Source organism: Euprymna scolopes, chromosome 12, assembly GCF_053919585.1.
Source record: "Euprymna scolopes isolate OS-2025 chromosome 12, ASM5391958v1, whole genome shotgun sequence".
NCBI classification, from domain to species: domain Eukaryota; kingdom Metazoa; phylum Mollusca; class Cephalopoda; order Sepiida; family Sepiolidae; genus Euprymna; species Euprymna scolopes.
The window spans coordinates 8,033,348-8,047,208 of record NC_136493.1 but is presented as its reverse complement, the minus strand read 5'-3'; the positions used below and the strand labels follow the sequence as shown (position 1 = coordinate 8,047,208).

The 13,861-nt window shown below is 34.4% G+C and overlaps 1 protein-coding gene across 5 annotated transcripts in view; it reads left to right on the top strand.

The window, feature by feature from the left end:
* The first annotated feature begins 1,918 nt into the window (after window positions 1-1,918).
* The window catches only part of LOC145291164 (polypeptide N-acetylgalactosaminyltransferase 13-like), a 175,705-nt gene continuing 163,762 nt past the window's right edge, over window positions 1,919-13,861 (top strand). For 3 of the 5 annotated variants that reach the window (XM_080136694.1, XM_080136690.1, XM_080136691.1), the window contains exon 1: window positions 2,083-2,459. In XM_080136694.1, the coding sequence (XP_079992820.1) occupies window positions 2,219-2,459 (241 nt within the window). In that variant the 5' untranslated portion in view covers window positions 2,083-2,218. Of the gene's footprint in view, window positions 2,460-13,861 lie in introns of all 5 variants that reach the window. The other 2 variants (XM_080136692.1, XM_080136693.1) reach the window with 1 other exon arrangement.

The window sequence follows — 13,861 nt, the reverse complement described above, 5'->3', positions numbered from 1 at the left end:
TATGTTTTTGTGTGCGTGCTTTTGAATTATCTTTGTTGGTATATTCTGTTTGGTGTGATGCAAACTTTTCCCTACTCCATCTTGTCATAAAATTATGGTCGATTTTGGTCTTTCGTTTTTATAGTCCTCCCACATGTTTATTTCATGAATTTTTTTAAATGAGGAATTTCTTTGATATTGAAAACATGCACTATGTTGCAGGTTTTGTGAGTTGTATAGTTGTAAAGTATGCAAAAGAAAAAAAAAAAAGGCTTGCTGCAAGTGAGAAATAATCAGCTAAGAGAAACCGGGCCACAAAACAAATTGGAAACCTGTCTTATCTTTATATAGGTGCATGCTGAGAGATGAAGCCCGAAAACATAATAGTACTATAGATATAAAGTTCTTTGCTATAGTTATGATCCTCTTGTGTTTTGCCAAAAATAATGACAGATAGGAGGAAGATCCCGTTGGCACCTGGTTTCTGATGTCCATAGATTAGAAGGATTTTCAACTGGATGTCTGTAAATGACACCAGTATATATTTAAGCAAGTGGATAGTGCGGTGATGGTGATGGGGTCAACATTCGGTTTTCTGGAATTTGACAGTCAGGGTTAGGGTTTGTGTGCCTCTACAAGCAGGATGAGCGTAGGACTCCAAATAAAATGTTGTCTCATTGGAAAGTCTGTTGTTCAGTATGAGAAAACTAGTATTATTGTAACTTCAACAAAATAAACCTAAAAAAATGTTTTAAACTGGAATTGTGGTTTTGTTTTGAGAGAGAATTCTTCTGTTGCATTACTGACTGAGATTACGCAATTTACGCTGCAATTTGTGTCGGAATCGAGCAACGACTTTGGACTTGCACAATGAGTGAACAATACTGGCCTGTGCAGTGGCTGCACACAGATACACATTCATAATCCTTTCTTTTTTAAAAAAGAAAACTTTTTTCTTTATAGCTTTTACTGACCTTTAGGCTTGGTGGAGTTATATTTTATCTAGTTCAGACTATCATAGTGTAATATCTGCAGTGGTGATGCCTATGTAAAAAAACAAACAAACGTTAAAATCCAATACTTTCTGAAAATATAGAAACTTCATATTTGAAGACACGTGAAATGTTAGACTTTTTTTGTTTCTGAAGGTTTTGATTCTTTGTATCATTTGAATTCTTTAGACTACTGCTCTCATCTTGAGTATTATTTTTCACAACGTTTTGGTCGATGTAACCTCCGATCTTCTTCAGGTGTATCTTTTTGAATTCTGGAATTTTTCCATCAAACTCGGGAATCTACATGGAATATCAAATGAAATCCTTTATTTAATCTACAAGGATAGCATACTTTCATTCTGTCAGCAATGACTGAATAGAAGTCCGAAGTAATTTGCAATTGTATTTTTTTTCTAGTTTCACCTGCATTGAAGATTGAACTTTAAACACTGTTCTGATGAATGTTTCCAGAATCAAAGCAGAAACTTCTACATAAAAAATTTAATGAAATAAAAATGTAGAAGAACTATAAAAATGACTGACTAGAATCGACCATAGTTTTTAGTGTAAACTGCACCGAGGATTGAATCTTCAGCCTGCAGAACAGTGTAACTCACAACTGAATTTTATAAAGTACGTTATCCATTATGTAATGGGTCCTTGTACATACTCTAGAGTTTGACAGATTCTAGAGTTTGACAGAAAGATCTTGAAGATAGACAAGCTACATCGGAAGAAGGTCAGAGGTTACATTGTTTGAAACCTGTAAATAACATTTTAACAAATAATCTTTTATTCTTTCATATGATTTTTAAAAAAAAAAAAAGTTCTTTTTTTTTACTTTTTATTCAGGAGAAACCGAAGATCATTATAACCTCTAACAAAATAACCCTTTTTTTAATATTTTTTAATATTTTAAACTTTTGTTTCTTTTGTTTTTGTAGGTGTATCTCTTTTCTTTGCCAATGGCTTTGAAAGACTTTTGAATTATGCAAAATGCTTGCAAGCAATTCACCGAAACGAGTGTCTACAATAACAATACCAAAAATGCATGGTTGTACATCGTGCTGGACTTTAAATTAAACCCTCAACATCCGTCCTGCCAATAGTCATCATAGTGACAACGGCGGTGGTGGTCGTGGCAGTCGGACAAGGAGACGGTGGGTAACCTGTGAGGAAGTACTGCCACCTAGACAAAGCGATAGTGTCATCCTCATTGGTGTGAGACCTGCATCTGAGCAGTCATGGTGAGTCGCCTGACCTTACAGTATTGCAAGATCATTCTTGCCACCTCGATGGTGTGGTTCCTCTTGGATGTCTTCCTTATCATGTATTACACGGACTGTGCCAGTAGCAGCCGACAATGTGCTGGAGGTGATGGCGCCCTCCGAAGTGACCCAGATGCTGAAAAACAAGGTGGAGGAGGCGGCGGTGGTGGTGGCGGTGGAGGAGGCAAATTAGGGAGCTTCTTCAAGATTCCCAAAGGTGAGTTAATTTTTTTTTTTTTTTTTCTTTATCATCTCTGGGAATGATCAGAAATGGTAGACGATTCACTCTTAATCTTCTTTGACGGATAACTCAAATTTTTCTGTGATGTAACAACCATCTAATATATAAAAGGCAAAATGTGTGTGTGTGTGTGTGTATGTGTGTTTGTATATCTCTCAAAAACTTTGGACAGACACAACGGATCTTCGCGAGAGTGATATTGTTTTTACCGCTCGATCCTTCGGATGATAAATATCCCAAAACTGGCCATTCCTTCACCCTTAACTGGGCAGTTTTGTACAAGGAGTGGTCGCTTTTTTCACCGACATTTTAGCAAGTAATTATCACCGTTGGATTGACTAATCTTAATTTCAATGCTCTCAACTTCTGGTTGTACATTTTCTTTTTTTTTTTCCGTCACGTTACGGGTTTGAGCCTGCCTACCTACTACCACTTTTATTTTTTTTAACACCTCTCTTCACCCACACTGCTTACTGTTATTTTGATCACCCCCCCCTTCCTTACTACACAACCTCCACACACCTGGACAACGCTGGGTACCCTTGCTAGCCTATAATATAAAAGGCAAAATGTGTGTGTTTGTATATCTGCAAAAGCACACGTCAGACTGTGACAAAATCGGTATTGTTTTAAAGCTCGATGTCTCAAATGACAAATATAAAAAAATGGCCTAAAACATTGATTCTTTCACCCTCAAGAAGGGGTCACTTTTTCGTCAACATTTTTGCAAGTCATTCAAACCTTGCGTCAATGACGGCGCATAAAAGATGTTATTTTCACTGCCCGTGACATCACAATCATGGTGGGCGTATCGATAAGACTGTTAGCTTTTTTCACCTCCTTTTCCTCCTGCACGTGACAGGTTCGAGCCTGCCTACTACTCCTAACTTTTTTTTTTATGCTCACAATTTTGCTTACCCTTACGTACACCTCCACACACCCGGGCAATGCTGGGCATCCAGGGTAGTTAAAAATTAAATCAAAAGTTGCAAAAAAAAAAAAAAAAAAAAAAATACAAGTGGTGCAAAACTGTTATGTAGTGGTCATAATTTGCACTTTTTTTTTTTTTTTTTTTTTAAAGACATATATTCTTCTTATATATATATATATATATATATATTAGTGCCTAACAAGGCCACAAGGGAGACAACCAAAGCAGGAAATATGAAACTGGCCTGCAGGACACTATATATACAAATGTAGGCAAATTTGGACATATTTTATTGGTTTGGAGATATAGGTTCTTTTTTTACCAATTGTCATAAAAAGCTTGCAAATTTTCATGTAGTTTCGTCCCATAGTACCAAAAATATGAGCATTTTAATATTCAATTTGGTTGCCAGTATAGATATATCCATATACTACCTTTTTTTTTTTTTTTTTTGGCAATTTTATAAGTTGCAAATCTCAGCGACTATTGATCAGAATTTAACAAATGAAGGCTCATTAGAAAGGTAATGACCTGAATTGTGTAGAGGGATATACAATATTTGCCCTTAAGGTCGCACATTAAGGGGATCATCCAGAGCTTATTTTTGGCACTTTTTTATAACCATAAGATATTTCAATCATAGTTCTCTATTATTATATTGTACCCAATATATAGTAATGGCTGTCTGGTGTGGTTTAAAATATACTTAAATATGATATTTTAATTCATGCTGATGTCATGTTATTATTATAGAGTCATTACTCTATTGATTATTATATTGTACCCAATATATAATTGTGATTTCAAAAGTTTAAAAAGAAAAAAATGACTATGGTGCCATCAGCTAGAATCAAAACCAAAACATGTAACTCTCTACCTTATTCAATACGTTAAATTTGCAGATATTTTCTTGTGTAAAAATACACTTTGGTAATTTGAAATTAAATATTCATTATTTTATCATTACTATCAGCAGTAGAAGATTTTGCTTTAAACAGAATCAAATAAAAAAGATAAAAGAATCATTTTCGACATTGGAAAATTTTTCCAGTACCGATTCCAATACCCCTAAAAGTTCTGATTTTTTTCAATTCCTAATTCTGATTCTGGTTAATCATCCCAACACTAATATATAATATATTATTTTTATATAAATGTTACTAGTGTTTCATGTTCATGCAATCATCAGTGTAGGAAGTGATAATTACTGCTGGTCGGGAGACTTTGACTCAACCACAAAGTTACTATATCATGAGTATAATTGTCACCACGTAAACTTCTTTGCCATTGACAAAAGCATTAAAATTATTATGGGTTATCATTGATTGTTTTTGCTTTTAGTTATAATCCGCTTGAGATTTGCCAAAAATGGTGTAGACATTTTAAAACTAGAAAATATGCAAACAAATATGAATTCCTCCATGCATAGGTAACTGCTATAAAGGTTGATATTCAGTAACGTGTCTCACTATAAAGAAATGTAACGTGATCTGTTGGTTTATAGTTCAACCATTCAACTAGCATATTCTGATAGAGTAATTAGCAGTATATGTAGAAATTCCATGGAATGAAAAATATATTTAATCCACAAATGTTTAGTCAAACTGATATTTTTCTGGATAGTGCACAAATTAATTTTTGGATAGAAAAATCAATAAGAGAAAGCAAATATGAAGTGTCCATAGTATTTTAAATATAGAACTGACCCACATGAGATAAATTCATAAATACTCTGAAAGTAATATTGTGCTACATAGTTCAATACAAATAATAAAATCACATTTTCAGAGACAATCTTTAATTTGCTCTTTCAGTCGAGCACCTCTTGGCAGACAAAGTTCTTGTCTTCCCACCCACTGTTACTTTTGAATGTTCCCTTATTTTTAAATAAGGTTGTGCTGACATTTTTTTTTGACAAAGAACCACTACACGTTGAAATCACTATGAATTCTGTCCATAAAAATATATGAACATATGCACATACATAAAATTCATAGTGATCGGTTAACTAGTTTAGGCATGAATTGTTTGAATGGAAAAGTAAAATTGCCATGAGATTTCTTTTATCCAATCAGAATGTGGAAAGCGTTTTCTGTATTAACGACACCAAATCTTTTCTGTTGATCTTAAGCAATTGTTTATTGGGCATTTGGAATATTTCATTTTCATTCTAAGGGAAATCGCCATGATAATGGTCAGAACGACTAAGTGTAATAATATATAATGAATAGGCTTACGATGTCTTTTTTTTATTGTTTTTAAATTGCTTCATTTCTTGCCATATTATTTCTTGTGAGCGTTGAAAGAAGTAATGATTGGATTGCAATTCGATTATGTGTAATGATTGTTTTCAGACGTTTGAGAAAAGTTTTTTTGTATGTTGATGACGAATTAGAAGTGTATCAGTCTCAAGATGAGTAAAATGAATAGATTTGCACCACTTTTATGTCTCCACATACGGATACCTAATTTCTTAAACTACTGACTCATTTGGAATAATGGTTAAAGAGTTTGCTAATGAGTTGAGAGGCTAGGGTTCAATCGTTAATCGAATCATATCAATGATTTAAAAAATGATACTTCATGCCGCTTTGCTAAGGTCATCGAGCTAGAATAAAAAATATGGCACTGTCCTGACAGCTAAAATCACTCAAAAATCGAACATTATACAAAATACTGATAGAAACACATTTAATAAATATCACCAATTGTGCAAAAATGTAATATTCTGCTAGTATTTTGTTTAATTTTCAATTTTTAAGCGATTATCAAGGATACAAACTGGCTGTAAGGATAGTGGCATTTTTTTATTTGTTATTTGCACTATATTGTTTTGGAGTAAAAACTTTAAAATAAGTTAAAACACCAAAAACTTATCCAAGTAGGTAGAAGAGTAACTCATCTTGCCTTTGGATATTTATTTTTTTCCTACCTTTTCTTGGCTATTCTTCTATAAAGGCCCACAAAGTCAATATAATAACCCTGGCTGTTGTAGAATTCAACTCAAATTAGAAATCTTCAGAGAAAACAAATGTCATTACAAGCATATGTAAGACTTTCCATAGAATCTTGTACTAAATCGTACAGACCGCTAGTAAGATATTTTAGCAATTGGGATATTATATTAAAATTAGGATGTGTACAAAGTAAAATGGATAAACTAATAAACCGATCTTAATTTTAAGGTTAGGTTTGAGTCTTTAGGTTTACCTACGTTAATGGAGAGAAGGGTGATGGGCAACTTACAATTGACTTTTAATATAATTAACCCTTTATGACCTGGCTGAACTAATAATATATAATGGTATAAAGTTGGAATTAATTCAAACACATCTTATACATATTAGTTCAGTATCTGAGTAGATGCCAGAGACCTCCAGATTGCAACTGTCCATTGTTTACATTCAGTATGCCATCATCTGTCTCAGAAAGTGAAGGATTTTGTAGTTGTCATAAACACACTTTTTTCAAGCACTATGGATAATAAAGTTTATGAAATGCAAAAATTATCAATGGTAGTTTAACTATTGAACTTCATAATTTTTCCAGTTTGAAGACAATCATAATATCATTACCTTTTAAACTAACTAAAATTAACAATATTTTTTTAATCATCTTCATCATAATTCAGGTCATAAAGGGTTATAAAAAAATATTTCATAAGATGTCATATCAGTTTAACTGCAAAACGATTTTTGCTTCTTGTTCAAAAGAATCTGAAAGAAGGAACAGGCGATTTTTACTAAATTTTGACCGATTTTGCCTTATATGGCCCAACATCATAATTGCATTTGAGAAGTTTTATCACCGCACAAGCAAAAAGGCCGTGCATATAAAATCAACAGTAGGCTCTTTGATATGACAGGGGCATGTTCAAAACGAATGCTTCTGTTTAGAACACAATTTAACCATAGTATTTGACTTTTGCATTTTAAACTTTAATTCACGCTGTTATATAAAAATAATTTCATAAAATCAACAATAGACTCTCTACAGTGCAACGTAGACTACAATAAGTTGTGGAATAAGTAACTGTGGGAAGGATTGAAAAGTGGGCGATTTTTCTGATTTCAATTACAGTAAAAAATGGGAGGGTGAAACATTTGTTGATCCTTATTCATTTCTGGGTAACGTCGGGTTTTCCTGCTAGTACTTTGTATTTGTAAATAAATTTAAGACCATTTGTTGCGTACTGAAATGTGTTAAGGGTAGATCTCACCTAGCTGTGACATGAGCAATAATTTCCTCCTTTGATGTGAGACTGACCAGATGTATCAAGTTGGGATTTTGGGTGCATGAGATTATGGACAAGAGAGGATGCAGAAAAAAGTAGATCTGGCCTTCGGGCAAAGATCACAGTGTAGTATCTGTTCTAATGATGCACTAACCTTAAATTTGCCCTTGGTCAATAGTGAGGAAACCCTCTATGCTAAGGCAGTTTTTATTTTTGCCTATTTCCAGAGTGTCCTTTTTGGGGGAGCTCCCCCCCCACATTAAAAACGACCTTGTGTCCCATCTTGCTTTCGTGTGGAAGCAACTAAATACCAATAGATTATGCAACATGATATTTCTCTGAATACGAGCACATAAAAAAAGAAGGCTTTTGAAGCATATAACCTGCTATTTCTGTTTATTAAAACTCAATGGAGCATAGCCCCTACTTACTACCTATTCATAAGAACTAAGTTAGACACAAGGTCAGTTTTCAGAGTTGGTGAAATCCAACTTCCCTAAAGGCACCTTCTGAATTTGAACAAAAATTAAAATTGCCTAGCTCCGAAAGGATTTTTCTCTGCCAGTAACCAAGGATAGAAAAGCAGGAAACGTATCAGAACAGGTACTACACTTTTCTAAAAAGCCAAGTAGGAAAAACAGGGCTCAGTCAGTCGCATGAGGAACAAAGATGGTCAGCCTTTTTGCAAGCGGAGATGTGTTTGTCATTTTGGATTTGATTCAAATAAAATGTTATTCAGTTAAGAAAAACAAGACATATCTTTTGTTGTCTACAAAGCTTTGCTCTTTTCTTTATCTTTTGTTGATTTTTTGCTTTCGTCTAAAATATTTTTCTTGTCAATTTATTTTTCTACGTTTTTTCTGAATGATATTTGAAACAAAGAATGACCTTCATTGTTATATGACTGTGTTGATGCGATATTGTCCGTTGTTTGGATGGGTTTTCGTTTTTTCATGGCTTTTAGTGTTGATAAAGAGTTTGTTTGTCTCAGTGTTATCAACTTCATAACAACAACTATCGATCAGATCTTTATCTATTCATAATGGAGATTTGGTATCTGTCTGAAACAGGAATTATAAAGTTGTCGCTCTAAAGAAAACGACACTACAGCTTTATTTTTAAACTTTTATTGAAACTCAATTCAGATAATTTGAGTATGTAGTAGGACTGACATCTATTCAATACCTTCAGCCTCAATCACCGTCTCGATACGGACCCGGAACTGGGAGCATGCCTTTTCCACAAGCGTCAGTGGGAGCTCGGCGAATACTCGATGGATGACGGCAATCAAGCTGGCTTTGATGTTGTGGGAGGTCATGTTGGTGATGTTCTCAATATATGACCAAACAAAGTAATCCAGCGGTGGAGGAGTGGGGATCCAGTGAGAGAAGGGTACAAAGTTGTAACACTCCTGAAGCCAAACCCGACGGTCTCTTTGGACTTGTGGGCTGGCGCTGAGTTTTGCTGCCACACTCAGGGTCTGATTGCACTAGGGAATCACCAAACTCTTCAGCACATCCGGGTACATTTTGGTGTTGACTTTCAAGCCGACTTCAAAGATGTGAGGTGGCATGATGTGGTCCTCACTTGAAACCACACAAAAGACCATAACGGTGGCTGGAAACTTTTTCATCAGGGTTGTTGAGTCAGAGGGAGTTGGATTCAGATCTCTAAGAGTGTTAGGAGTCAGAGTCAGAATTTTTTTTTATCCGACTCAGACTCCTTAAGTCCAATAATTTTTTTTTTTTTTTTTACATGGTTTTCCAGTTTGGCTTTACCAGTTGCACAATTTAGCAGTTTTTGTATGGTTTTGCTTTTATGTTTGGAGATATATCATATTTTTGGAAGTTTTTTAACCCTTAAAACTGTATACAAAAACTTATTTAATTTTTATATTTTTTCTCATTCATTGGAAAACTGTTTAGTCAGTAAGTCATTTAATCACCTGCAATTGCTGCATCAACTACATATATATATATATATATATATATATATATATATATATATATATATATATATATAATTATAAAACTCTGTGAACCGTCTGGACTTGCTTGTTAGCTTGAATCTTGTCTTCGGCAATCAGGCGATTCCATCTTAAAAAGGGATGGTAAGTGAATTTTTATTTATATATATATGCACACGCATAGGTGTGGCTCAGAGGCTAAGAAATGAGGATGGAATGTTGTATATTTTGATTCTAGCTGATGGCACCCAAGTCATATATATATATATATATATATATATATATATAAAGTTTTGATCTCACTACTATATATTAGGTTTAATATAATAATCAATGGAGAATTGCCTCTATAATAATAAATATGTAATCTGCATTAATCAAAATATTTAAGAGTATCTTACGACCGGGCAACACTGGGTGGTCTGCTAGTATATACAAAATCAGATAATATCTTTGACGAATATGGTGTAATAAATTTTGTTTACAGACAGACCAAATCTTTATATATTCGAAGATGGGTTTAATTACTTTTGTACCGGATGATGTTCGCTTGTTTTTTTTTTTTTTTTTTTTTTTTTTTTTTTTTTTTTAAGTGATACTAGAAATATTTAATTTCTTGTCTGTGAAGTTTTTTGCTTTTTTGGTTTAATTTTTGATATCACCGTTTCGATGCACAAACTGTGTAAGAGATTTATTTATTTTCTTAATTTAAGATGGAATATTGCCCTGGAAGAAAAACATTTTATATGCAGTTAAAAAAACATTTCTATTACACAGCCAAATATTAATCACAAGTTCTGCACACACGTTAAAGCTTATTCCTGCTAAGGATTACTTGTTTATTCAACTCATATAACTAAGAGTTTTAGTGAGCAACAGAACACAATGATCATCTAAAATATAAAGTAAAGCCAATTTTATCGTTTCTTTGCCATCGATAGCTTTCTACAAAATCGATATTTGATTCTGGTTCTACAAAATCGATATTTGATTCTGGTTCATCTGTTTTTGTGGGTTGTTAAAGTTTGTTAAAAAGAATAAAATGTGATTCGATTTAATTCCTTTCAAAAAATACTTTGACTAGTTTAAAATTATTTTTATGTAGACCCCTTTTTAAAAAGGAGGCATCATTTTGCATTTTTTATTTCAATAAGGAATTCTTCTTTTACTAAAACGATTCTTATTTTTGTCTAAACTACAGTGCTCCTTTTTGAAGAGCTAGATACCACCCCATGACACACACACACACACACACACACACACACACACACACACGAAACTAATCTTGCGTCTTTGTTCTGATAGGAAAGCAAGTAAATATGGATATTTGGTGTGAAATAAAATTTGTGATGGAGACGGAAAGTTACACAATTTATGAACTTTTTGTTTTGTTGTTTATGACTCCGAACAGTACCGGATAGCCATGCTAGTCATATATAAGACGATCGTTTTTGTGAATTGGTGCTTGTGATAGGGAGGAGATCAAAGATAAAAATAGAGAGGATGAGAGTAGAAGAATAGAGTGAGGAGGAAAGGATGAGGAGAGAGAAAGAGTATACATAAAGTTATATATATCTATAAAAGTGAGAATGTGTGTGTGTGTGAGTACACGTTTCAACCTATATACTCAACGAATTTTTCATCTACTAGCTTGAAAGTTGGTATATTCAGATGTGGAAATTTTTTAATTGTTTTTTATTCAGAAAAAAAAAAGGGCTACTTAGGAGGTCAAAATTGAAAAATTGTGCATGCATGATCATGAAACATGACAGTTTCCTTATGTTTAGAATAAGTAGTTTTGAAAACACATTTTGAAGAGCGTCTCAAGCTGATCTAATGGTTATCGTACTTGACTCATTGTCATCAAAGGCTGTAAATGACAAAGCTCTCTCTCTGATTCTCTCTCCTCTGATCTCGAGCACGTGGTTCAGTAGGGGGAGACGTGGCTGGTTACCTTTAATGTATCTAAAACCAAACTCAATGCTCTGATCCCCATCTGACATCAATTGAAATGGATGGCTCTCGTCTAGGAGAAGCCCCATGTTTTGACAAGCTTCTGGACTTGACCTTCACTCCTGATCTGAAATGGAACACGTACATCAATTCTGTTGCCAAGGTCACTGGAAAGATGGTGGGATCCTTCTACCGCTCCAGAAGATATCTCACTACTGATGCAATTCTCTATCTATATAAAAGCCAAGTACGTCCAAGGATGGAATACTGCTGCCATATCTGGGCAGGAGCTGCTAAAAACAGCCTATCCTGCCTTAACAGAGTACAAAATCGACTTCGTGGCTTAGTGGGGGATGCCCTTTTCTCTTCCCTGCAACATCTCTCCCACAGAAGAGACGTTGCAAGCCTATCTTTGTTTTATCGCTATTTCCATGGCAGGTGCTTGTCTGAACTCCAATCTCTAGTCCCCCCTCGCCAATCCTTTACGAAAAGCACTCGTCTAGCTAAATCCACTGTCAAAAACTTTCCCCACTCTTTATCTATGCCTAAATTAAAACGTAGATTCCATGAACAAAGCTTCTTTCTTTAGAACTGCACGCCTGTGGAACTCTGTTCCGTCTGCCTACTTTCCCACCTGACTACAACCTGGATGTCTTCAAGTCCAATGCAAACAAATTCCTGATGAACCGCCCCCTTAAGTAGACACGTTATTAAATATCCACACTAACGTACTGTACTTACAATAACCCTTATCCCTGAGTGGCTTCCGGGCCTTGATAAGTAGTGACCACCTTGTAAAAAAAATAAAAAAGGTTTTGGTTTCCATCTCAGCTCGAGTATTTTTATTTGCAAGAAGATAACTGTTTAGAAAAAACAAAATACTCGGATGCACAGGTCTTTCTGTTTTTGTTTTTTGTTTTTTTTAAGAGAATTTAACATTACATTTAATACCTACGGTATTTCTGTTCATAATAAATAAAAATTCTGCATGAATTAAAATGTAATATTATTCATATTTTACGACTGAGCAATGCCAGGTGTCCTGCTAATATATCTTCTTCACACTGAAGAAGACCGAAGGATCGGTAAAAAAAATGTACTTTTGAAAGAAACATTTTTTTTTTTTTTAAAGACTTTTTTATTCCTACACGTCAACACATAGAAAATAAATACAGAAAAGATATAAACATATTTTTCGTATTGATATTTTATCTATATATATATATATATAGAGAGAGAGAGATAGAGATTTTAAAATAAATATGTAACACTTTTTAAGTGCCCACCGAGCAACGCTAGGTAACAATGCTAGTTTTAATTGAATAGAAAACAACAAACACGTAGTACACATGATGCAATAGAGATGGATGAAATACAACTCATTTGGTAAAAATGACTTTAAATGTTTTAAACATGGCGTTTATTATCACATTATTTTGTATTCACATTCTTTGTGCAGTATTCCAAAATGGAAATTATCATTGGTTTAACGTCCAGTCTATATGTTGGCATGTGTTGGACAGCTTTTAGAAATAAACTTCCAAACAAATGGACCAGATCTTTATTTATCCTTCTTTGTCACAAATCTATTTTTATCACTTCTTCCCATGTTTGCCGACTTACCCTGCTGCCTCAACTGTTCTATATCTACTCACCCAGGAACTCTTTTTTTTTACACAGTGGTCACCACTTATCAAGGCCCGGAAGCCACTCAGGGATAAGGGTTATTGTAAGTACATTACGTTAGTGCGGAGATTTGATGAAGTGTTTACTTAAGGGGGCGGTTCATTAGGAATTTATTAACGTTGGACTTGAACACATCCAAGTTGTAGTCAGGTGGGAAGCAGGCAGATGGAACAGTTCCACAGGCGTGCAGTTCTAAGAAAGAAGCTTTGTTCATGGAATCCACATTTCGATTTAGGCACAGATAAAGAGTGGGGGAAATTTTTGACAGTGGATTCAGCTAGACGAGTGTTTTTCGTGAAAGATTGGCGAGGGGGGGACCAGAGATTCCATCCATTCTTTTAATGTGGCAATATTATCGGTCTTCTGTTCTACACATTTATCCCTATACTGTTCAGATTTAATCTTCTCTGACGTCACCAGAACTATACCTGTCGTTCAAACTCACCATACACATTCATTCTCATATGAGCTGGAAATGTGGAATTAGCATCCAATCAAAACATAGTTTTTATTTTTAGTTGGTGTAGAGGTCACATGACATGATGAACAGGATGAACGGTTCGTGCCAATCGCCACTGACATGGAGACACAAAATAAATCAAGAGGCT